Here is a 27,508-nt window from a genome sequence, read left to right as displayed (position 1 = left end):
CGCTCATTTGTTTTTCACTGTTCAGTCAAGGAGCACCCCACAGTGCACTGCTAGGGCTACTTTGTTTACATTTTTGGATGGTGGTGGTGCCCCTATAAAGCACAGGGGCACCAACAAAAAAAAATTGTAATGTTGTTGGGGGCTGGCAGGATTGCGTCAGTCCCCTAGCTCCAGGCAGCACTAAAAACTCAGTAAGTCTCTTGGGCCATTAAATGCATGACACCAGGAGAGCTCACCATATTTTTTTAATCTTCTAGCTGGAGATCAATGCTCTGGAGTGCTCTGGAGTGAAGAGCTCCAGTGTGGTTAGCTCTGCGGCTGCACTTTGTGGCTCGAAAAATGTTAAAAATAGACTCAAAGACATGTTGATTTTCACTAGAACTCTATTAAATTTGGTTGGGATAATCCAATCACTTTCAGTAAACATTGCACTGTACGAATTAATAAAACGTACTTTTTTTTATACTTATTGGTGATTAAATGACAAAGAAAAATCATATATTTTATATATGTTGATATGTGACCCTTTCATAAAGGCAATAGGCCCACTTTATTTTATCTTTTGATAGTCTGACCCTTCGAAAAAATCAGTAGGTCTGCCTTACATAAAAAGACAACTTTATATTAATCGGTGCACACCTGTGGTAATTTAAGTGCCAAATCCTGAACACACCCCCCACCCCGCTGTGCATGGCTTGAGCACAGTGGGGTTTTTTCACCAGCAGATGGCTGGGAGCAGGACCTGCTCTATGACCCACCACATGCCACACATGGCATTTTGCCATGCGTGGCGTGGGGTTGGCGTTAGGTATGGTAATACAAAATACTTTACTTTAAAAAGGGGTGGGAGGCCCTGTACCAGAGCCTATTGTGGCCCCAGGGACTTCCTCCGCAGGGCCTTTCTAAATTATAGGTAAATATATATATATATATATATATATATATCATGCTCCGTGGGGTGTCCAACAGTAGAGCAGCACTCGAAACCACAGACCGCTTTTTTCCCCATAAAGCATTTATTGGTACGGGCAGTACACACAATCCAGTCCATTAAAAAGCAGCCGACCGCTGCCTGACGCGTTTCGAGATCAACTCTTCCTCAGAGGCAGTAGCGGTCGAAAGAAGGCATGGAGGACTGCAACTTCCTATTATGCTAGATCGTGGGACCTGATTGGTCCGCTCTGAATGAGCACTGCCCGTACCAATAAATGCTTTATGGGGAAAAAAGCGGTCTGTGGTTTCGAGTGCTGCTCTACTGTTGGACACCCCACGGAGCATGATATATATATATATATACATATAGAGAGAGAGAGAGAGAGAGATTTCTTTTTTCTTTTTTCTTGAGAATGGCAGTACCTCGAATCATTACTAGATGTCCCATCGAGTCAGAGGCAAAATTCTCAAAATTCTTTTGCAAGCCTACAATGCTCCACAAACCTGTAGTATCACAAGTCATAAATAGAGGTCGCTCTCGAGTCAAATGCTGAAGACTGGATATTCTTTGATGAAGCTGTAGTACTGCAAGTGATTACTTGGAGTCCCCCAAAAGTGAAATGAAAGTGCTTCAAATGACCTTTACAAAGCTAAGGGTTTAAGGCTTCAACATATGCAGGTGCATATTCACTTTTGCTATTTTAATGATTTGTGCTTGTTTTCCATAATACATAAATTTGCTAAAGTAGGTCCTGCTAATGAGGCAATATTGCAGATTTTAATAAACATCTTTATTTTGATCAAAGTGACTACTATAGATAGGTTCTAGCAATCACTGGCAACTACAAGTACGTTTAAACATCTAATATTGGGGAATATCTTTTGGGTAGATGTACATATTTTCACAAGTAGAATGAGCGCACTCACTCAAAGTGAAGGTATCTAATTGCTGAGGTGGGCTGACCGCGTGTCCTATACAGTGGGCTGTGGCAGTAGAGAGTATACTTTGAGTGACATTTGACCAACCCAATGTGTAAAGAGAGTTATCTAATAGGCCCCGATATGCATATATTTTAAATTTGAATTGTCTGGGATACTTGCGGCTGGCCAGACTTAAAAACTTGGGTCTAAGTGCAATTTGCCTGGAGAATTTGTAAAAGGAGGTACAAATACTGGAGGCAATTTTCTCCATAGCTAAAATGATCATCAACTCTCGAGTAACTCTGACACAGGTTAACAGACCCTGTAAAACTGGGTCTAGGCCCTCAACTGCATGGGAAGACAATTGGTACTATTCGTCACTGTACAATTTATTTAGAGTATGATTTCCATGTGTTGTTAGTCTCAAGTGTTCTCCTGGTCTCTGCAGTCTGCTTCACAGTCCACTGATAAAAAATGGCATGTGAGGTGTGAACTGTCCCTGTGGTGCCAACACATGTCTCCTCTGCCTACACCTACCTCTTACATCATATTCTCTCAGAAGAATTAGAAACAGAAAAGATGAGAAAGTATAAAGAAATTAAAAATATAAAGAAAAGTATAAAGAAAAGAATGTAAAATTCATAGACGAAGGGTGTTTACCACAAAATGATAGTAGTGCCATGCAGATTATGGTGACAGCCCACTAGATTACTTCCACTCATTTGTAATTGCCCGACCATAACTGTGTCCTCCCAAAACGTAGATTCAAAGAGGGGTGCCGTCATGATACGTGTGACTTTGCTATGATTTTTAAAAACAACAGTGTTGTTTAGGCCAGCTGCCTATATCTGGGGCACTTTATTTTGAAGACAGTGAGAATCTATTCTACTGTCAATGTCTTCATTATTATACTTCAAGGCAGTGGAACTCCAGCCTGTGGACAATGTCTGTGGTACATTTTTCCAAAGACGGTGAGAAACTATTCAGCTCTCATTGTCTACGTTGTCCTACTTAAAGGGAAATGAGAATCTCAATCGTGGGTAATGTCTGTGGAATTCTGTTTTAAAGGCAGTGGGACTTTAGTCTGCTTTCAGTGTCTGGGTTATTCTTCTTCTTCAAAGAAAGTGGGAATCTAGCTTAGAGATAGAGTCTGCTGAACTCTGCTCTAAAGACCGAATCTATTCTGCGTTCAGTGTTATTCTTCTTCAAAGAAAGTGGGACTTAAGTTCGCAGATAGAGTCCGCTGAACACTGTTTTAAAGACGAAAGGGCACATGCATCATTCTAAATACCGGTCGCAAGCGAATCTGCCCCTTTTGCGAACTGTATCTTTCGTTTGGGATGCATCAACTCAAATGCATATTCTCAATTTGAGTAATTGCAAAATTTGTGATTATTTAAATTGTGAATGCATTTAGGGACTCGCAAATTGCAATTTCCTAAATGCAATGCATGATGCAATTTTAAATTGCGATTTCGCAATTAGGGATCGCTAATTACCATCAATTTAAAGTTGATGGTAATTTGCGAAAACTTTGAAACTTTTTCAAAGTTACATTTTACACACTCACATGCCCTTGGGGCATGTATGTGCGCAACATGTGGTCACATGGCCATTTCAGGGGGTGCATCAGGGTGTCCTTTTGGCAACTTTGCACCCTTGAAATTGCATGCACAATTTGCAAGTACTTATTTGTCATTCGCAAATTACGCATACGATTCCCATTCTTTCCTATGGGCCTTTAGGAATGAATGGGAAGCTATTCCTTAATTGCGATTCACAATTTGTGAGTCCCAATTAAGGAATGTGTAGGAATCGCAATTTATTTTTGATTCCTACATGCATATGAAATTGTGATTCCTAAATTGCGATTCCTTAAAAATCGCAATTTAGGAATCGCAATCCCTTACTTTGATGCATGTGGCCCTAAATCTATTCTGCTTTCAGTGTCTGTGTTATTTTAAGTTAAAGAAAGAGGAATCTGGCTTGCAGACAGTGCCTTCAGAATTCTGTTTTAAAGACCGAATCTATTCTGCTTTTAGTGTCTATGTCATTCTACTTTAAAGAAAGCGAGAATCAGGCTTGCAAACAATGCCTGTCGAACTCTGTTTAAAAGTGTAGATAGTGTCTGCTGAACTCTGTTTTAAAGACTTGGGGGCATATGTATCAAAATCCGTTATTGCGATTCTCAAATAGTGATTTTTTGATAATCGCTATTTGAGAATCGCAAAACGGGATGTATTTAAAAATTCGCAAATATTTTGCGATTTCTTGTTATTCCTTAATTGCGATTAGCAAATTGCAAAATCGCAATTAAGGAATACCTGGCCCATAGGAATGAATGGGAAGTCATTCTCAATTTGCGATTCGCAATTAGAGAATCGCAAATTAAGAATAATTTCAAGGGCACCCTCATGCACCCCTGAAATGAGCATGTGTGCGCATATGGCGCACATACATGCCCTAAGGGCATGTATGTGCGCCACATGGCACTTTGAAAAATGCCAAAAAGTGCATTTGTCAAAGAAATCGCAAATTACCACCAACTTGAAGTTGGTGGTAATTTGCGATTTCTTAAGGCGAAATCGCACAACTTGGGTGCTTGTTACATAGCATTTAAGGAATCGCAATTTGGAATTCCTTAAATGCTTACGCAAAATTAAGGAATCGCAAAATGAGCGATTCCTTAATAATGCGATGCGAAAATGGCTCATACATCGCGTTTTGCGATTTTGTATTCGCAAACGCTGTTTTTTTGCGAATCGCAGCGTTTGCGAATACAAAATCGTTTGATACATATGCCCCCAACTCTTTGCTGCTTTCAGTGTCTGCATTATTCTGCTTCAAAGTGGGAATCTAGCTAGATCCTCGCCTGCACAGTGTCTGCAATACTTTCATAGACAGTTTATTTCAAAGCTGCTGCAAGTGACCCGTTTTTCAGGATACTGGGGGGTAGGAACAGCTGAGCCCATATGCATGCCAAGGGTCTGGCTGCAATACCCCAATGGGGACTCTCTCCTAGGACCTCTCTTTCTGCTCTTATATATGGCGTCCCCCATTAACAGATGCTGTTGACTTCCCTCCTAGTAACAGAGCGGTGCCTCGTTGAGAGCAAGGAGTTAAACTCCCATCACTCCATCCAGGTATACAAGATTTATAACATTATAATACAGGTCTCTCTCTTGCGCTGAGGCATATCTCCATTCCTGGTCTTTCCCTGATGTTAGCACACAAACACAGTTATCCATCACTTCACGCTGAGGTTAATTTACATTTGCAATTCCCAGCCCTGAGTTAGCATTCTGGCAGCAGCATTACATCAATACACTTCAATTTCAAAGAGAACAACATCCCACTGGGTAGGAAAGTGGCGGCGATCATGCTCTTAGTTCAGTACAATTACCCTTAGGTCGGTCTTTATTGAATTAAACTCAAAGCCTGCTCTTTTCCAAAACCTGATAGAAAGTAAGAGTCAAACAGAATACTGATGGCTTGTCCGTCTACGAATCTATAGCAGAGCATCTCAAAGGGGAAACGGCATTTTTATGTTCCTGTGGAAGGCCTATTTAATACGAGCCTTTTCAACACACAAGTAACTTGACAATGACCGCAGAGAGAAGTGTGACACAAACACTCCAACAAAATAGCAACCATGTGCAAAAAAACAGAAGTGAAAAAAATGAAGAACCGAGCTTTAAAGATAAAATTGTTTCCATCCCTGCATTGTAGATTGATACATTAAAAGATACATCCATTCCGTATACTGCCCATTGTGAACTTGATTCCCTTTCAAAACTATTTTGCAACAATAGCGAATCTCTTTTGTGTACCCTATATATAGAGTCACATGTCAATAAACTCTTTTATTCCACAGGAATCATTCACTCAAACCTCTCTCATACATCCAACCATGCAACGAGGTCTGTTATCCCCTTCAGCGCGGCGCGAATTACCGCGCTGTGCTGAAGGGTTCGTGAGCGGGCGGGACCGTGACGGAGTGGTTCCGTCATCCACACAGCGCAACCGTCGCGCATGACGGAACCACTCCGTCACAAGCATCGAAGGGATTAAATGCAAAAAGTCTCTTCTTTATTATAGTAGTGCAGTTATTAATATCTAAAATATCATAATACAATAATATCTCAGAGACAATCTAAAATGTCATCAAATTAAATACCATCAAGTGCAAATCTCGGTTTAGAAAATCATAATGTCCTACTAAAAAGCATTGGTGCAATAGGCCTTTGTATTCTGTCCTTATCCGACATTACGTTCTCTTGAAATACCCAAAGAATAATAAGTAATATATGGTTTTTCATCAATGGAATTCAGTCAATACATTGATATAGAAAAATATTAAAAAGGGAATCAATAAGAGAAGGGGGCTATTTTTTGTAGGATTTCTCTGTTTTCTACTTTGAATTTATCTCGACCGACAAACTTTCAGCGCTCTGAGACTAGTTACATTTACATGACACCAATGTAACTGATTTGAATAATAGAAACAGTCAACTAATGTTAGACCCAGTTATTTCCAGCTGGCTGGAACGCATCAACGCCAGTCAGAATCCACCATCCTAGATAGGATGAGTACGATACATGTGTCAAATAACCTGTGCTTACCCTTGGGTAGCATGGCACCGAGCAGTCAGGCTTATCCACAGGGCTCAAGTGTAAAGTATTGGCACAACACCACCCTCACAACACACTGCTTATGCCACAAAAAGACTCTACACTGTATGTATAAAATACTGGTCTTTGTATTACACACACATTGAAATCAAAATGAGATACACATTATATTTACATGTTACAGTTATATATGCAATTGTCAAACTTTCCCATTAGCAGCAGTACAGCATGAACATATAAGCTGGATTCGGAGGTAGACAAAGGCTTGTGACCCAGGAAGCTTGAGTGCTTCCAAGTATGATGGAATGTTTCCCCTTAAGTGGAGGTGCGAGCTGCTGTAGCTCCTGGCAACCAGTCTTAGGTGCCCACACGGTCCAACAAAACCCCTTGGTCCTATCACGATGTTCTACACAACAAAGTAAATTGTGTTGTGGATCTGATGAGAGGGAGCCAGTGACCTCAGTGAGAGGGCGTGATGTCAGGCACTGTCGGTCTCCCAATCTGCAGGTAGAAGACAGTATCAGCTCCCAGCTTAGGTCCCCCAAAGACCCTCGGACACCACACGCTCCAGAGTGCTAGCTAGCACAGGTCCACTGGCTGTAAGCAAGGGTCCCTCAGACTCTGCAAGTTTCCCTCGCACTCCTTCAACTCCTCACGTCCCAGCGCCTCAGGTGGGTTGCTTATCTTTACGAGCACACTCCTCTGCAAAGTGTGATGACGGTGTACTTATGGACGGTCCTCGTCATAACTGATGATCACTTGCACCCAGTTTCACCACATCATGTGCGGTCCTTATCATCTCGTGGAAACTGAGAGAACTTTTGTGTCCCTGGGATCTTGTGGACAGGAGGCCAGCCCCTGGGGAGTACTTAGGGACCCGGGCCAGGACAGTTGGCTGCAGGCCAGCAATGTCCTGGCAAGATCCACCAAGCGATAGCTCCCTTCCTGGAGCACAACAAGCTCCAGGTCATCACATGTCTGCGGATAATCCAGTTACAGTCTCTCCTATCCTAATGATTCCTCCCGTTGATGTCCCAGTGTCGAACCAGTGTAGTATGGCTTCAAATCCAAAAGCTTTTCTAACTTCGGAGGCATGAGACCCCGTAGTTATACCCACACTTGCCTTTGTAGATATGATCAGTTCAAAAGGCCACTTTTGAAATGCACAGGCCCTCTCTAAATGTTGTCCTGTCTGCCTTCCTACCCTGGGAGGTTTGATCAGTATCTTTAGTGAGGCCAAGACCCTGCGCCTTGTAATGCAGATGACAATTCCACCCCCACATACCCATCCGAGAAAGGCCCCTCAGAGTCAGAGATCTGCAGTTTCCCTTCAGCCCCTAGTTTATGGCCTTCTATCAGGAATGTACAGATGCACCTCCCAGCACCCAGATGTGAATTGGACACAGGCCCACAGGGCCACAGACCCATGAGCATTGAAATTCCCACTTTGCCAAAGAGACATTTCCACATATGTACTGTTGGATCCACTCACACTACCGGAGAGGATTCGCCACTACGAACTTATCGATGTCAAACACGATAGTGCTACTGTTCTGCCTATAGAAAATACTGCTCAATAGCCTTTCCCTACATTCCCCCGTGCTAATCCAATTCGAGAAGTAGGCCCCATTGTACTGAACATACCATCTAATGCCATTCACAACCCTTGCATGTAACACATACAAGCACGTGCCCTACCTCTACCCGACACCACATCCTGCCCCCAGGAAGAATTCCGATACAGACATGCAGAACCTTGGCACTTAGCTTCTTAAATGATAAGCCGAGTGTCAGTAAACTGCGCACATAGGCCCCACCAGGGCAAACCTGTGGCATGATCAATGAGTCACCTCCATGGATGACACAACCAGTGCTGCAGGCCCACGGAGGAGCCTTCCAGGTAAATGCCCTTGGTATATGTCTTACGCCTAGACAAGGGACTAACAGCTAACTCGAATCAGCCAATCATGAATACACCAATCACCATATGCTAAGCACAGTGCTTTGGCACTAAATGGCAGTGTCAAACGTGCTCAAAGTCCTAAGACTAGCACTGAGATCAGTGGAAAACGGAGAAAGAGAAAATCAAAATGTCGAGGGAATGCACCCAAGAAAGAGCCATTTCCAACAATTACTAATACTTCTAATGACCATCACTTCTACAAACCATTACTTCATTACATGAACCTTATCATGGTTTGGTTTCAGGGTCTAAATGGATAGGACAAAGTTAAAATGATAAATCTGCTCAGCCTCTGCTACAATAGGTCGAGAAGACTGCCAGAGTATCTGTACTGGCCTTGGTTGAAGTAATAGCCAAATTAATGTTGCGTGAAGTGATGACGAATATCTGGCAGCAAGTTCTATGTAAACATATGTTGTGCTTGTTAATGTTCCTTGAGTCAGTACAGTGAACAGTAGGTCCCAATAGAAAAAAATATTTAAGAACGCACAGAGTTAAATGTCATCAGGCATTAATACAATCATACTCAATGTATTTGTGATCAATAATGTTTAATCTTATCGATCAGCATGAAATAATCATGATCCAGTAATTAATCTGGTAAACAGTGTATCACAGATGTGCCCCATTTAAGAAAGGAAATGGAAGAAGTTATGTGCACTTAGTGAGGGTTGAGAAAGTGAAAGGAAAGGTAGTGACAATATATCCATCACAACATGGTTTGGAAATACAAAATGGCTTCATTCAGCCTTTTAGTTAAATGATAACACAATACATGGCCATCGTTTGAAACAATGCCACAGTGAAAAAGAACTGTTAGCCAAACTGGCACAGGATGGTAATACAGTTGACGTTTCGACCCCAATTAGGAGTAGTAGGTTGCATATGTCCTTACAGCGGGGTCTTCCTTAGGACTGGGTGTGGGGCACCATGCGCCACCCTGATCTGGATGGTGAAGATGTAGTATATGGGCCCGTAGGCTCCAAACGCAGAGAACGGGTTATAGCACTTTTGAAGGTTTCCTTCAACAGAGACGGACGCACGCAGACTGTGACGAGATTAGAGGCACCCGAGGGGCTTCAAAAAGGTCGTGACTTTGGTCCTGCCTTTGAGTTATATTGGAACCTTTGAATTCGCTTGGGCACAACCATTTTAATTCTTGACATAAGAGGTGTCATTGAAAGGGAAGCATCCCTATTTCATTTATTAAAAGTGCCTATGACCCGCTCTCTGCGTTTGGAGCTAATTGGGGTTGAAACTTCGACTGTATTACCATCCTGTGCCAGTTTGGCCAACAGTGCTTTTTCACTGTGGTAATGTTTCAAATGATGGCCATGTATTGTGTTATTATTTAACTGGGACTTCACCGACGCTGGTGCTTCTTCAAAGCAGAGCCGTTACTGGACGTGAGTGACTCCCGAATCCATCGACACCGCACCGTTGTAAGGAACCGACGCCTCGCCACCACTGTGACGTCACCTCCCCGACACAGAAAGGAACCGATGTCTCACCTACCCTGCACCGTAGTAAGGAACCGAGGCTTCACCTTCCCTGGGTTTGCAAGGAAACCGATGCCGCCCGGCACCAACGAAGCATCACCTCCCCTACGCCGTGCACAGTCTTTGCTTTCATCGTTTCCAGTGTACTGTTCTTTGGGTGTCTGATTAACTCTGCGCCTGATGCCGCGCACCTTGTGGTCGGCGCTGTACTTTGGGATTTTCATCTGTCACGACATCCTAATACCTCCGTGTGGGGTTATTTGTTGATACTGACTTTATTTGAGTGAAAAACCTATTTGTAAGGATATCTTGATAACTGTATTGTGGATTTTAGTCATTTGCTCTTGCTTTGGTTAAAGATTACTTATTTTTCTAAACTAGTGTGGTGTCCATTTGTAGTGTTTTCAGTGTATTACTGTATGTGTTCACAAATGCTTAACACACTGCCTCTGAGATAAACCTTTCTGCTCGGGCCAAGCTACCAAGGAGCTGAGCAGGGGTTATTTTAGAAGCGTATTCCCCTTACTCTGACTAGAAGCAAGGGTCCCTATTTGGACAAAGGTACCTACCTCTGCCAACTTGATACCCCCATTTCTAACACACATCATCACAAGCTGAGAAAGGCTACAGACTGATATGGTGACTGTTAGAAATGACCATCTTTTGAGTGGTATTCCCCCAGATTTTTGCCTTCTGTAGCTGAACCAGTTTGCATCGGCATTAGGACTCTGTGAACTTTGCCCCTGATAACCAGGGATAAAGTGCTTGTGCTCTCCCTTCCAAACTTCCAAATTGGCATCCACCTAACTGATAAAATTAACTTACTTAAAAGTCCCAATTATATAGTACTCTGTCTACCTACGACCTGTAAATTAAATGCTACAAGTGACTGCAGCACTCATTGTGCCACCCACTAAAATAGCACTAACAACATGTTGCAGGCCTGTCACTGCAGCCTGTAGTGCAGTTTTAAAGTGCCATTTCAGCCTGGCTACGTCCGAATCAGGTCGAAACCTGTCTCGGGCTGCTTGTGTTTTGGTTCAGAGATGACATGGATTGTCATTTGGGCTGGACTTTTGCTGTTGGAGCAGGGTCAAGACTGATTTGCATATAGCTGAGTCCCAACTGAGGTGGCACAGTGGGCAAAAGAACGATGGGTTAAAATGCTACCACAAGCAATTGCCAGTGGTTAGACTTAATGCAAGCATTCTTTGCATCATCTTCTGTGTGTTTGATGTACTCAAGCGGCAAGACAATGGCCAGACGTGGGTCCCGTGCTGACTGTGCTAGCAGAACTAAGCAACATCTGACTGGAGAGCACCAATCCAGGCGAAACAGGTCTCGGGTTACTGGTATTCTGGTTCATGGAGGACCAGAATTGAAAGTTCGGGTGGACTGTTCCTACTGGAGCATGGTCAAGATTGATATGCATATAGCTTGTTCCAAGCTGCGATTGTATGGATGGCACAAAGAGGGATGGGTTGAAACGCTACCACAAGCAAATTGCGAGTGGTTACACTATGTGCAAGCAATCTTCCCATCCTCTTTTGTGTGTTTAATAAAAACATTTTTCCAGACCTACAAACTTCCTTTTTAATACTTATGAATCATTCCAAGGTAGGCCGTAAATGTCTATAGAGCAGGATGCATAATACTTATACTAATAGTAGGACATGTGTACTTAGGTGTTACATATCTTGTCAGTGAAAAATCTTCAAAGTGGTTTTTCACCCTAGCAAGGATGGCTCTCCCATAAAAAAACACTGGGCTACATTAATACTCCTTATAATGCATAACAGTTTGGTACTAGCTAGAAAAATTATTCAATGACTCATTGGAATGGTAGTTTAAACCGCAACCAAGTGGTCAAGTCGGATTTTAAAATACTATTTTGAAAATGCCACTTATAGAAAGTAGGCCTTTTCTTACCTAAGCCAAATGTGCCTTTATGCCAGTGTCCAGGGTCACCTGACAGTTAATGGCACTTCTATGGTGTGGTGCATATTGCTCCCTGACAGTGGGCAAAGGACACAGATGTGGAGAGGTGAGGGTCTTCCTGACAGCAGGGCTTGGGTGGGGCTGTGCCTCAACCATGAGTAATCCTGGGTGTAGTGGGCATAGTGGGGCTACGTGGAGCATCGCGTAGTGCGGCCAAATCTACGTACACTCGCGCACTCCGCGTAGCCCCACTACGCGCCGCCTGCCTCCCGCCCGCCCTCATTTTAAAATAATTTTAACAATTTTAAAGTATGAAAATTCCTTACCTGAGGTGCGGCGTCCCGGGGCTCCCTCTTCCTGGTGCAACCGCAACTTCTTCCTCACAAATGCGCTCTAGAGCAGTGATTTTTTAAAACTTTTTTGTCTAACCCACCATCTTCCTGAAGTAAACACATGTTGGTTGGGCCGAGAATGTTTTTGCGGGACTCAGGTCAAAAAATTGAAGTAGGGCTCTTCAGAGATCGAGGACATATTTCTAAGTTTGAAAAACAAGTCCGCAGAGAAAGAGAAATATGTCAGAACTAGCATCTGGTACCATCTGGTTGTATTAGCCACGCTAGCTGCCTATCTGTCATTAATAAATAGGCAGCTTTGCTATAAAATCTATAAATAAATTAGACCTTGGTGAAACTGAAATTATGCCAGCGTAATTCACATAATTTGGGAAATTTTGTGTTACGCTGTTTATGCTAAATTCCCCCAAATTACGCCATTATGTCACTCAGAGTAATTACGCATGTCACAATTTGCAGTACGTATGTACAGTGATTGCAAGCGAACTCCAACGTGAGTGGCTGTTGTTCTTAGTTCTTTCATTTAATGCATTTCCATTTCAGGATAAAATATGTTCTCAAGTGATGGATTTGTATTCCGCAAACTCACATGTAAGTGTGTTTTTGCCATAGGGAATTACGCGACTGTCACACACCACTAAAATAAATGTTGCAGAATAAGCGCTTGGTGAATAATGGTCTTTCAGCTCCTCCAGAGTCTGAAGGACATGGCTGTCTCTTCATACAATGCAGAAGTATTTATATTTTCTCACAATTGTTCTACAAAATTTTGAATATTGATGACTACTTGTAGAGCTTGGCAGTCGACCTGTGTTAGAATTTCTAAGATCTGCTGGTCAGAAATGAAGCACAGCGGTGCATCTTATTTTCCCACAGCAAATCCAGCTTCTAAACTAAAAAAATAAAGCATTGCAACCTGCCTGATTCCTCTATAGTTTCCTCACATTAATATTATATTTTTTTCAAACGAGTGAAGCGAATGATCAAATCCCTCCTCATTTTTACAAAAGCGATGATCATTTAGGATTTTTGAACACATGTTATGAAACATATGACACCATGGCTAAGAGTTATTGCTTTTTAGAGGCATTCCTGAAGGGGCCAATGCACCCTCATTTCTTGGGTGTCCTTGGCGGATCCCTGAGGTCCCATCTCTAAGGGGGTCCACGCCGCAGTTTGAAGATCTATGTCCAAGAGGTTGGCTGGATGGGTGGGCCACCCCTGCAAGTACATCCACCCACATCAATGTACGTGAACCCCTATGTCCGAATGCGTCACAACCGAGTGGCACAGCTCAGATGGTCAAAGTAATACAACAAATTTCTATGTAGGGATTGAAAAGCCTGGATCTGGATCCCCTGTCATAGCCGATGCCTTGAATGATCACCCGGCTTAAGTTGTCCGCTGAAAGATGAGGTGGAATGCTGTAGAGTCTGAAGTGTGGGACACACACAAATCGAAATTCAATCAGTGCCTCTGGTATTTATCATTTATAAGCTCCAGCTCCTGTTAGAATAGTGACAGATTCACACCAAATCCTGACTTCACAGTAAAACAAAGGAGCTGTCAAACAGCATTAGAGATCAGGCTTGATGCCGCTGTGCCTGAACAACAGCCGGGGGATTTCTTCAGACTGATGTGCGAGGATTTGCATTATGCAGTAGTTTCAAAGAAGAAAGACAGTGAGAAATCCTCGCTGCAAATGACCCAAGAAGCAATGGCCAGGAGATCAGGGATGAGAAGGCCACTCTGTATGTCCTTGGACTGTGGAAAGGCAAAGGTTAGGTTATAGCTTCCCTTTGACTCACCCCCCCCTTCTTCAGTGTCTTCCCTTCTTACTTTCTCCCTCGTTTTATTTCATTTCATTTTCACCAGTCAGATGGTTTCACCATTCCTCTCTTTTTCCCTTTCTATCCACTCTAGAAACCGTGATCTTTTAGGTTTCGGGTAATATTATAAGAGTACTAAAACATTTTATCTGAAACAAATGGACCAGAAAGCTCTTAAAGTGAAGCTTTTTTTAAATTAAATGTTTTTGAACAGTGAGTCTTTACATTTAATGACTTCTATTTATGTTGGTCTGGTTTGTTCTGCCTGCATCATCTCCCTCGTCCACCACTTCTCCTCTAATGCAAACAGACGCCCACAACACATTTCGCCCATTGCTGTTTACAAACTACACCTCTAAAGTAAGCACAAGCCTAAAGTGTCAAAACAAATTTAAATATACTCCAGCCAGCCTTGACAAGCACCACATATGGGCACTTAAAGGTACTGCAGGACACTCCCATAGAAAACAGCGGAGGCAGGAAAATAAAGCAACCCCATACAAGAACTAATATTAATATATATACTTTTTCTCTTTTTGTGGGGGGATACCCCTCAAAACTCCCATTTTGTCACCTATTTCACTGGGGAGAACACCCCAAACACCCCTGTTATTAAATACCCTTACCACCCTATACACCTACCCTATACACCTACCAGCCTTGAACCCTAGAAAATTACCTTACCACAGTAGGACCCTACCCAACCATAAACCCTAAAATACCTTTCCCACTATATACCCCTGAAACCTAAAAACACCTATAAAACCCAATAGCCTTCCTCACCCCTAAACCCTAAAAATCCCCTTTCCTCCCGATGCCCTTACCCACCCTTACACCCTAAAAACACCCTTACAAACCTATACTCTTACCCACCCCTAAACCCTAAAAATAGAGTTACAACCCAATCCCCTTATCCACCCTTAAGCCCTAAAACTACCCTTACCCTAGCCTACACCCTAAAAATCTAAAAATACGCTTACCAATATATATATATATATATATAATACTTATCTTAAATTAATGAAATTATTTGGGAATTTAAATTTCATATCAATGATAAAAAGCTATGTGTTGAAAAATTTAATAATCTATTTCTTATTTTCAAAGTTAGTAAAAACCTGAATTAGGAAATAAGTAAACTTTTATATGAAAAATACAAATTACTTAAATACATAATTTTAACGAAATGCACTACATAATGAATGAAAATAGAAAAGTTAGTGAGGATAGGATTTTTAAAAAAGTGTTTAAAAAGTATTATTTATAATTTAAATTAAATTACAAACTAATTTTTTTAATATAGATTTCATTTGATGACATAATGTGCTGTACAATTATTTTTTATTATTCTGCATTAAAAACAAATTAATACAACGAATTTACATTTATATTTGAAAATAAACTATTCTAAATATTGTTTTATTAAGAATAATAAACTTTAATCATTTTCCCTATACTTTCCCACCATGATGGATATCTCTACCAACGTGTTCTAAGTTACTTGCAATAAGTTGAAACTCATAAATCCTGTTATAGGAAGGTCCACTTCATCATGTGAAGAGGTGCAGACATGTACATCTAGTCTATGAAATGTAAATGCTAAAAAAGTGTAGACACGCTCCTAGATGTAGTACATGTGTGTAAAATACATTTGTATATTTATCTTTGTGAATATGGCCTGTGTCGAATTTCTTGCCAGAGGACCTGACATGCCAACTAGGTAGGATACTGATTATTTGCCCCTAAGTAGGTAAGCTAAGTGAGCAATGGAAAATCTATTTTGATCAAATAAATTCAGTGATCACAGACTATTTGCATGAAGACATAAATCTGATAAGAGTGGTGGAGTCAGTAGAATGTCTGAAGGCAGGTGTTCACAGTTACCAAAAGCCGATATCTTATATCATTTTTTGTATGCATCAAAGAATTAAAAATAAGGGGTAGACCAAAAACAGCTCTCAGAACTTTCTATGGTTAGCCAATGAACGTCATCTAACATTCGCAATTGCTCTGCTTGGCTCTCAATGGATTGTGGGACAGAAGCGCCTGCAAATTAGTAAAAACTGCTTTAAACATAACATAAAATACGGTAGAATGTGGTAAGAACCATTGCTGTTCCTTTAGGCATCATTTACCAGAGCCAAGAAACCTTATCCAAAAACAAATCACGTCAAATATTCTATAAAGTTCTTTTGTATAGTGTTGTTTTTATGTTTTTCCGGATTCAATCACACTTGTGTCTACAGAAATCTGTGAGAAATGAGTCCTCTCAGAACACAACAAACTCTCTCAAGCACTGGAAGGAGTTCAGGAAGGTGTCTTTCGGAAAAAAATTATTCAGAGAATAGTCAATCTCAATTCCAGAACTGCAATATCCATGCTATCATTTCCTGCTCTATGTGCCCATTTTACTACACAACAGTTTATTTCCTCCTAATTGTGCAATGAATTGCGATTGGTACAGATTCTCTTCTTTTAACTCAAAAGCAAGACTCGCTCAAGTTTTCAAACCAGAAGTAAAACTCAGGGGTCTTGACAGACTTATGCCAAGATGTAGGACATATCTGGAAAGAAGTTGTGGAAATGGCTGTTTGGTGGGAACATCACTGGCAGCCATTCCTGTGATATTTTGAGCGTCTGGAGATTTTGGGGATCCTTCAATGGAAACATTGTTTCACCGCTGATTTCAACTAAAGGGCAAAGCTCCTGAACACCATTCCAACAGGTACTGGGAACTGGGTTGCATCGCCGGGATACCTCTTGTTCACCATCCTGCAGCTTCTGGGAATTACTAGAAATAGTTGTAATGCAAACACAGTTTCCAGAGAATGTATTACAGAAAATTTCCAACCATGGAGCATTAACAGAAGCTACAAAATTATCTATTATATTATATCATATGCTTCTACCACACTGATAATATGCATTCATGCAATATTTATTAACCTGCTTGGAAAGCAATAATGCGCTTTACAAAGAGAGTAGGGAGAACAGTTCATGACTGCATATATTAGAAGGGAAGGCGGCGCGTTTGGGGTCATATAGCCTGGGCTGGGGGTGTTCTTTGTTGAGGTTTAATGAGATACACATTGAAGATCTTAACTCCTCTCTGAAGAGAATAATAGATGAGATGAAAAATTAAAAAAACTAAGCATCGTTTTAAGGATGTGTGAAGTCGCCATTTTTTCCTCGCATAACTTTTTGGAAATTACATGAACCTTTGCAAAATTCACTAGCAGGGTCTTAGGTGAAAAGTAAATGCAAGGGTTTACCTTTCTTTTCAAATTCAAGCATGATTCCAACATGAGACTGGATTGAGTGGAAAATGTCTCGTGGACGATTTACCCACTGTTCCTCACATTAACATTATAAATTCTTCAAATGAATGATGCAGAGGAGCAAAAACGTTCTCATTTGTGCTTTCCGATTTCTGAACACATATGAAACTGACATGTTGCAACATGGCTACCGGCCTGTTTTTCCTTAGATGCACTCCTGGCTGTTCTAATCACCCTCGCAGTCTCGTGAGATTTCACGCCTCCTGAATTTTGCAGGCGTTAACCATATTTTCACTTTGTAAGTAATTTATGACAGGACACCACCTTAGCTTGATCATGTTTCTGCGTCTGCAGAAGAGATTTCCTCTGGCAGACTTGTGTTTGGCCAATCAGTTGTTTATCTGCCCTGTAAGCCCTTCCTGTGCATAGGCCCCTGGGCACAATATAACAGATCAAAAGATACACTGAACGGTACATATATACGAAGCATAAGCGAGGTTTAGAATGCATAACATGGTACATGTGTCACTCCTCAGAAACCTTCTTAGCAGTCTGGGGATGCAGCTCGACCTGCCTGAGAAAGAACCAATCCCGGGTGGACCGGAGGGGGCGCAGTACTCACTTGGAGAGGGCCAGGCCATGCTTCGTCAGCTCTTCGTTCAGATCAGAAAGTAAAATGCCGGCTTCCACCGTCACCTGCTTCGCCTTTTTATCCACCTACGAGGAATCAATATGGCGGATTAACTACGTCAATAACATCACAGGAGCCATCACATCAGCACTGGTGCACGTAAGGCGCGCGGACTCCCAGCCTGCCATGGTTGGAATTGCTTAGTTTGTTCCTGATTTAACACATGCTAGGCAGCCTTTCTTTTACGAACACATTACACCGATGTTGCAGACATAACGGGGCTCTATTGGTCAAAATCACCTCCATATGATCAATATCAGCGCCAAGATACCCTGGTGGGTGATAGCGCACTTTACAAATATACATAATATAAAATAACATAACAATATCATTAAAATATGGGCTGGTGAAAAATCGACTCAATTACCTATTGCAAATAATCGACCATGCAGACATTCCTTGCTAAAAGAATTTCTACTACCAATTGAATCCACTAACAGCACTTACCAGCACATCTGCTAAGATTAGAATTAAAATAGGAAATCAACCTGTTCCCGATAATGTATTTGGCTAAATTGGGATTTTTGTAGTGAGACATTTTGGCAGTAATATTTTTCAGTCTATCTCTTTGCAATCTATTGTTTTTCTCTCTGGGTTTTCACCTAAAACCAAAAACGTATACAAACAAGTTTAAAACAATGTGATCTGTGCTTTAATTCCACAGCATTACATAGTTATTTCCCTACTTTAAATTTCCACTACTTTAATAATAATGACAATAGCTAGTTTTCTTTTATAAAGCACCCGTGTCAATGGCTTCCATTGTGTGTTATAGAAGCTGAAATTCAATTCAATGTTGAGAATGATGGAAAAGTATGGTGGCTAGACCTGGATGTTAAATTTTGATCAAAAGGTAAAGAAATAACTCTCTACATTGGGTGCCTTAGCCTACTCAGCTGTTTTACAAAGTCAAAGCGTGCGTCCTTTCTTTGTGCTTTAGCATTAGACCATTAGACTTTGAGACCATGCGCACCACACATTAGGAAAATCAATAAAATTACACGTATTGCTCTTTTTTTCCTAATTGTTCTCTCTTTAAAGGAAGCAAATTTTTTTTTATCTTTACCCATTCCTGCATCTCTAACAATAACCAGCAGCATTCTAAAATGTTTCTTTGCTTGATGATGTCTGCTGGAAATGTGATGCAAGAAGATTAATTGATGGATGGAATGCTGAGAAATGTCAAAGAGATCTGTGCACAAATCCATTGCTTTTTCACTCACCATGCCATTCCAGTTTAGACCCAGCCATATGAAAAACAGTCTTGACCCTGCTCCCCATGGGACTAGTCCAGTCCGATCTGCCAGGCCAGGTCCTCCCTGGACCGGAAACAAGCATCCTAGGACCGGTTTCAGGGTATCACCCATCAAGATGGGAATGCGAGGCACATTGTGAAATTATTCACTGGATGGCTCCTTGACGGGTTTTACCAAATGATTTCAATCACTGTGCCTAAGGTAACTGATGGCCACTGTAAGCAGCAGATGTTGAGTTCCAATAGCCAGTCAGCTAACACAAGGGTGCCAATGACTTATTGTAAGGGGACTCATGCATTAATCCAATGCCCCTGAATGAGGACAAGAACGTTGTGACTTACATATATTACCCTGAATAGGCTTAACATACTGACAATGAAAAGATCTGCATTGGCCGTCATAAAGGTACCACATGGCCCTCATCATTCAAGTATTACCACCTGCTCCTAAGTGGAGAACGGTTTCACTGCAAGACTTTTGGACCACAACCAATAGTCCGCCAAGGTGTGATTACAAAATAGGTCACTATATTTTAACTCTTACATCGAGGAGAATTAATATAGTGTCTCAGCGTGAAGGTAACTCTCTTCAGAGAGGGTGAGAAATTGGGTTGTTGGTTGAGGGGGTGAAACCGTACTCGAGCAAGTGCCACAATCCTTGACATGATGAACCACAAAAGGTCACTATAATAACCTGTTCTTAAACCTATGATAGCTTGGCACAAAATAAGTGAGGCTTAACTTAGAGGCAATGTGTAAAGTATTTATGCAGAACATAAACAGTAATTAAGTGAAAACACAACACAAGAAAAATCCCACACCAATTTAGAAAAATAGAGTAAAATGTAATATATTATTTGACACTAAAAAGCCCAAAATGCAATCAGTAGAGCCAGAGGTGTACAGTTTTAAATTTTTGAAGTAAGTATAGCACCTGAAATCACAAAGCGCCTGTTAGAAATGGGGGTCTCTAGTTGGCAATGGCTGGCCACTGTCCAAGTAGGGACCCTTCTTCCTAAGTCAGAGTAAGAGGGCTACACCCTTTGAGAACCCCTGCTCAACCCTGTGGTAACGTAGCACGGGCAGCTAGGCTTATCTCAGAGGCAGTGTGTGAAGCATTTATGACCATACACCGTAACACAGTGAGGAACACTTCAAAGGGACACCACACAAGTAGTTATAAAAAATAAGTATCTTTATATATAGACTTAACACAAGACCAATAACAGTAAAAAGCCACAATACTAGAAAAAATAGGGTTACTCTTGAAATGCTGCAAAAATAGTTCAGGTGTGCAAAGAGGAGTTCAGTTCAAAGGAGTGGTCTATGCGACCCTTTTACTTACAAAGTACCTGGATTCTGTAGCAAAACAACCAAAATGTCGCAAAGGAGCTGTAGCGATGATTTTCCTTACGCGAGGCCAGCGATGCGTTGAATCCTTGCCGCAAGGGAGGATGATGCGTGGATCTACAGATGCGTGCGGGAAAAAGCAACAAAATCTCCACGCTAAGCCGGCGATGCGTTGAAATCCATGCCGCAAGGGAGGATGATGCGCCGAGCCTGTTGTGTGTGCGACCCTTTTGCGATGAGAAGAAATGGCGCTCCGCGAGGGAGCAATGATCCAGGTGCGATGCGGTGAAAATGGCGGGCGCCCAGTGTCCGCGCTGCGATGTCATGAAGCGATGAACTCGATGCGATGATCTTTGTTTAGCGAGCACTTGGAGGCCCGCAAGCGTGCAATGCGATGATCTTCGGGTTAGCGAGCCTTTGGCAGCCCGCAAACGTGCGATGCGATAATCTTTGGGTGTTAGCGGGCGCTTTGTGGCCCGCAAGCGTGCGATGCAATGATCCTTGGTTTGCGAACGCTCGGCGGCAGCAGCGCGATGATTTTTCGTCCGCTCTTCAGCGTGCGGCGGCTCGCAAACGGGTGTTAGCGACGATTTTCAGCACTCTCTTCTCCGTAGTAGAACTAGAGGCCCTGGAATTCACAGGAGCCGCACTTGCAGATAGAAATCTTCGCTGGGAGGAATCAGGAGGCTGGTGGTGGAGTCTGATGTGCCTGAGACTCCAGCAGGAGGCTAGCTCTCTTCTAGCCCTTGGGTGATTGCTTTAGCAAGTTGAAACAAAAGTTCTCTTCAAAGTCCTTTTCCCCTTCTTCCAAGTCCAGTGAAAACTACTGCAGGCCAATCCAAGAAATAGCACACAAGCACAAGGACAGTCACCTCATGCAGATTCCTTCAGTTACACGGACAGAGGTTACCCTTGTTGTCCAGGAGCAATACGAATTGTAGGCGTTTCAGCACAGATATTTATACCCCAAAAGTCTTTGTTCTCAGAAGCTACAAGTCACTGAACCCAGCCAGAACCAGTTCTGCCCAGTCTTGGAGCACTTTGTTTACCAGGCTGCATCCTTCCTTTCAGAAAGAGGGGGTCTGCCATCAGATGCACAGACCTTGCCAGGCACAGCCCTATTCAGGTCAAGGAGCTACCCCTCCCCATACTCCAATGCAGATCTCTCTATTCAACCAAGGTCTGACTCAGCCTGCTCTGTCCCTCCAAAACCAGACAGCCAATAAACATAACAGCAGAGCACACTGGAAGGCTTTGGCAAAAAAATACCTACTTTCTAAAAGTGGTATTTTCAAACACAGAATATAAAAATAAACTTCACTAAAATATGTATTTTAATATTGTGAGCTCAGGCATACTAAATTTGTTTTTCTACCATGTTCTTTGGGTCAGTTAGGACTATAGAATGTAATAGCCAAACCTCCCATTCTGGCCTATGGAGAACAGGTAGCCTTACAGTAGTGAAAAACGAAATTGGGTGTAATTCACTACCAGGACATGCTACACACATCAGGGCATGTTCTACCTTACACATACAATGCAGCCTACCATAGGGGTGACTCACATGACGCCAAGGGAAGGTTCAGGGGCTGGTAAGTGGGTGCACTTCACAGCCAAGATGGCAGTCCTGGACTGCACACAGACTCCGCAGTGGCAGGTCTGAGACACACTTTACAAGCTGCTTCTGTGGGTGGCGCAAACCAGCGTTGCAGGCCCACCAGCAGCATTTGGGTTACCGGCCCTGGGCACACACAGGCCACACTACTAGGGACTAACAGGTAACCCAAATAAGCCAATCATGGAGATACCAATTCACATGTCATATTTACACAGGGAGCATTCGCGCTGTGGCACCGAATGGCAGTGGCACAGCGCCCAGAGCATCTAATACCAGCAAAAACAGAGGAGATAACAGCGAAAAATGGAAAGGAGACCCACGCCAATGGTGCCAGGCCTAACAGCGCCACTAGTGGTTACCTGGTCGTGTGAGACTGGGTGAAAATCACAAGCTCAGACCGACTGTGATGGAGCATGGGCCAGATATAGGGACCCGGTTAGTTCAGATGAAAAGGTTACCTTCTAGCTCCAGCGCAAATACTTTTGTTTGTGGTGGAGGAGGTCAGTAGGATCAGGGAGAGCATCATGGATGGGCGTTGCTGTAGCGTTAAGAGCAGGCCGGGCATCATAGATGGTCGTCACTCTAGTACGAAGATCCTGTCGGGCATGGACGGTCGTTGCTGGAGATTCGCGTTAGCAGTCACTGCCCACTTTCAATGCTATAGCGCGGAGTGCAGATCTCACGTTGCTGGTCTTCGCTGGCAGTGGCTCTATCATGAAGAGTCAGGTTGACGGGAGCTTCACATTGGCAGTCGGCACAGGTTGTAAGATCTTGGCATTAACGTTCTGGGTCGCAGAGAGCCCAAAACGTCTGATTTCTTCTTTTCTTTAAGAATAGGCTCAGCTGAAGCCACACCAAGGGTCCAGGATCTGGGAGGCACCTTTTGGGTACCAGTAACTCACTCAAACAAAGGCCAGAAGGGCTCAGGCAGATCTAGTTGCATGTCCAGGAAAGTTCAGTTGCAGCAGGTCAGCTGGGTAGTTGCAGAAAGGCCTCTGGAGCTGGCTTCAATGACTCCAAACGTCAGCTGACTGAACCCCTGTTCTGACCTACATCTCCAAATCCGGCTCTAAGTGTTTAATGAAGTGCAAATTGGAAATGCTTAAATGTAGTGGTGTAGCTTGTGTGTCAGCAAATTAAAGGAATTTTCACATTGTTATGATAATGCTAGCCCATTCCTTCAGTGCTTAGTTTATAAAACAAATGAAGGGCATGGCCCTAAAGATTTTCTCTGGGGCCCTGTTAGACCTGACAGCCTTAGCGCGGTCTTCCCCAATTGTTTGCCTGCCTGCCTGCCTCCACTTTTTGCTGTATTCTTTTGTTGACCGTAGGACTCTGAGCACTTAACCACTGTTAAGCAGTACTAAAGTGCATATGCTTCTCTCCTAAACATATATTCACTGACTCAGCCCCAAACTGGTATATTTAAATTATTTGTAAGTCCCTAGTAGAGTGCACTACCTTTGCCCAGGGCCTGAAAATTAAATGCTACGAGTGGGCCTGCAGCACTGATTGTACACCCACACATGTAGCCATTTAAATATGTTACAGGCCTGCCACTGCAGAGCCTGTGTGTGTGCAGTTTACACTGCCATGTTGACTTGACATTTTAATCCCTGTGCCAAGCCTGAAAGTCTCCTTGTATTACATATAAGTCACTTCTAGGGTAGGCCCTAGGTAGTCATTAGGAGAGGGTGCTGTGTAAGTAAAAGGTAGGACATGTACTTTTAAGTTTTATATGTCCTGGTAGTGAAAAACAACTTCATTCATTTTCACTACTGTGAGGCCTACCCCTCTCATAGGTTAACCTTGGGAATTCTTTTTTACACTTTTAAATCACAATTTCTGGTGGAGGAGTAGCTCTGTCATGTTTAATATCATTGAAGCAATAATGAAAACTCTTCTTCGCTGGAAAAGTTGGACTTAACTTTTCTATTTTACAAATGCCACTTTTAGAAAGATGGCATTTCTCTGCTCTTAAAACTCCATGTGCCTGCAGCCTGTCTCCAATACACGTCTGGGGTGGGTGACAGCTGGACTTTGTGCATTCTCTCTATACAGCACACACGAAGGAAGGGTATGAGGGACTGAGTGGCCATCTGCATCTTGAAGGGCCATCCTGGTCAGGATGGAAGGGAGGAGATGACACTTAAACCTGAATGGGCAGTGTCCTGTTCCCACACAAAGGATTGCATACCCCTCCTCCTAAAGTGAGTCTGGAGCCAGTGCTGGGAAAGGAGGACCAATATGCACTTCAAAGCCCCTCTTTAAAGTCACTTCCACTTCAAAGACACAATTGGGTGTAAGTACTGGGTCTCTGACCCCTCCAATTCAGACACTATTGGACCAGCAGGAGGAAGGACTGCTATGCTGTGACAAGAACTGCCTATCTGCTGGACTGCTGCTCTGCTGTGCTGCCCTGCTGCTTGCTACACTTTGCCCTGCTGAGGAAGGACTGGACCCATCTCACTTTAACCTAGAATACTCCAATGGTATGTTAGCATGCTCTATGTTCTAAAGTTTCAGGGACATCAAAGACTTTTTCTTTTCACATGCAATAGCACCTGGACTTTGTTTTTGTAATTCTTTCCCTGCCAAGTAGTGTCAACCCAGTCCTGGGCCCTTGGAAATGGGTTTATATTGCTGCAAATGCCAGAATCCAGGCTTCGCCGTCGTTGTGGCGCTCAGAACCGGCGCATCTCCCTCAACGACGATGCATCTTTGCTGCTGCGGGAACCACAGGACATCACTTCGCTGTCAGGGAACACCGCATCAGCTTTTCCGACACATCCTTCACTTTGTGCAACTCGGGACCGATGCATCGCCTTCAGCATGACGATGACGTATCACCCATTTTGTTGCTTGCATCTCGGCTCAGTTGATGACGGTTCAAGGCACTTTTCAGCAGGGTTTGACTGGTCTCTGTATTCGAACCGCACTCAATCGCGTGCAACTTAAATGTTTGGATAGAACCGGTCAAGCGCGACCACATATCCCTGGTTGGAGCTTTAAGCGTTTAAGCACTATATTTTTATTAATTCTTTAAAAATCCATAACTCCGGATAATCTTATTCATTTTTTGTCATTTTGGCTTTGTTTTGTTCATAAAAATATAAGCTACTTTTATCTATGGGTAGGAGGAGCGGGCGGAGTTGCTCCACTTACCCACCCTAGACTGTTCGCTGGAGTCTTTAGCGTGTTATCACAATGCAGCTTTCTTAGCTGGAACGCAGTGTGTGGTTCAAGCTTCATTTTCAGTCTGCAAGAGAAATTGCACATCAACTTCTTGCTCCTTAACACAGACTGAAAACGAGGCTCAGACCATACAATGCATTTCATTTAAGAGACATGTTTTTTTATCTGCCCATGCAGGTGCTAGACGGTAGGGAAGCCACCCTGCGGGCCCCGAGGAGAGCCATCACCTCGCTTGGCCCGGAAAGAGCAGAGAGGAGCCAGACTAGCCGCAGCTGCTGAGACACTGCTTCAGGAGGAGCTCCATTGCATGTTCCAAGGACAGTACTGACTGGCAGGGGGGCACCATGGGGCTGAACAGCTGCTCGGTCAGCTCTGTGGCAGGTCACTCAGGGCATGTAACCTGCCGGGCTCTTCAGACTTTACGGTGTGTGAGTGACCGGGGACCGGTCTGGAGGTGGCCAGGGTGCCCCTGATGGACCTCGCAGGGACGGGCTGCTTTACCTTGGGCCCGAGCTTCACTGGCTGACACGTTGCCCCAGCACATCATGACGCGATGGTTGTGCGCCCACAAAGCTAAGTGTTCTTCAGCCTATTACCTTGTGTCATGATGATTTTGATGATTGTTCCTTTTCTTCCACAATAATGTGTCATTGTGTGGGTCAATTTTCCCCCTTTCCCCTTCAGCCTGATAGTGAGAGGCCAACGAAGGGGTGCTGTAAATATGGCCCCCCCTTAGGCATGCTCTGGAAGTGATTGTGCCAAGCACCCTGCAACCTTGGTGACCTGAGTCACAGTGAGCAGTATGAGTTGGGGGGGTGACCTAGGTAGCTGCCGCCTTCTTCCATTCAGCACTAAATGCCCTGATTATCTGCCTCATCTAGACAAGCCTTTTGATTGACAGGGAAGATGACGTGGCACAATGTGGTTCGGATATTTCTAATGTTGGGCGGTAGCCTAGGACCAAACTCTGCTATGGGTGGAATCTGAGTTTTTTGCTGAACTCTGCGCTCCGAGAGGAGCACGGCATCGTAAAATTCAACAAGCTGTCTGCAGAGCGGATTACCCCACGCACCCCATCTTTTATAAACTGGTGTAGAGCCTTTTTGAGGTATTTTCACTGTGTTACTGTTTGAAATGTTGCACATATACTTTACACATTGCCTCCTAAGTTAAGCCAGCCTGCTCTGTGTCAAGCTAACAGAGGGTGAGCACTGGTTGATTTATGGTGTGTATCTGACTTACCCTGAACAGGATTGAGTTTCCTGCTTGGACAGGGTGCATACCTCTGGCAACCAGAAACCCAATTTCTAACAAGCCCACTGCTGCTACTGGCAAATTTTGGGGTTTCCCAATACCAAGTGTTTAGTCTACTTCATTCCTCTTTCTTCCAATACCTTACGCCTCCTTTCACTCTATCTCATTCTTTTTTCATCCCTGTATCCTCCCTTTGTGTCTATTTTCATATCTTTTTCTTCTTCCTTATTTCCCTCTCTGCCTTTCTCTTTCTTCCTGCAGGTCCAAACTGGGCGAAAGTGAAAAGAGGAACAACATCTTCTGACCCCCAAAAATGAGTTCCAGCACATACACCCTGCAAGCACTGGCACACATTAAGCACTGTGGCCTCCCTTTAAATCACCTGACCCAAATCTGCAGAGATTTGCAAAAGTGCTTTAATCCGTACATTTACCGTCGAGTTTATGTGAACATCCAGTGATGCACTTTCACCAGCATCCATTGTCTCCTAAATCCTTACTTTTGGAAGCAGCTCTGCAGGCCGATGCTTTATAAATCTCACCAATAAAATAAACAATAAAATGAAGCGATATTACAAACGACCTTCACTGCACAGGCCATAAAGGCATTCAATTTCCGGAGTGTATTTACAAAGGAGAAGGCAGCTGCAGTGTTCGAGGTCTGCTTGTCAATGCATCATCCGGACAGATGTGGGATGATGACAGTAATGAGTTTACACCCAGTAAATTTGGATGGCTCCTGCTTCATTGTGCTGAAAGTTTCATAAATTGCACCTGAACTAATTTATTGCCCGAGAAAA

General features: G+C 43.1%; 1 protein-coding gene across 2 annotated transcripts in view; it reads right to left on the bottom strand.

Annotated features, from left to right (window-relative positions):
- Positions 1-27,508, bottom strand: part of LOC146822006 (L-gulonolactone oxidase-like) — a 761,975-nt gene that overhangs the window by 547,057 nt on the left and 187,410 nt on the right. For both annotated transcript variants that reach the window (XM_085613112.1, XM_085613111.1), the window contains exon 4: positions 17,969-18,063. In XM_085613112.1, the coding sequence (XP_085469238.1) occupies positions 17,969-18,063 (95 nt within the window). The remainder of the gene's footprint in view (positions 1-17,968; positions 18,064-27,508) is intronic.

Source organism: Triturus cristatus, chromosome 6, assembly GCF_964204655.1.
Source record: "Triturus cristatus chromosome 6, aTriCri1.1, whole genome shotgun sequence".
Lineage (NCBI taxonomy): Eukaryota > Metazoa > Chordata > Amphibia > Caudata > Salamandridae > Triturus > Triturus cristatus.
This window is presented reverse-complemented; position numbering and strand designations above follow the sequence as displayed.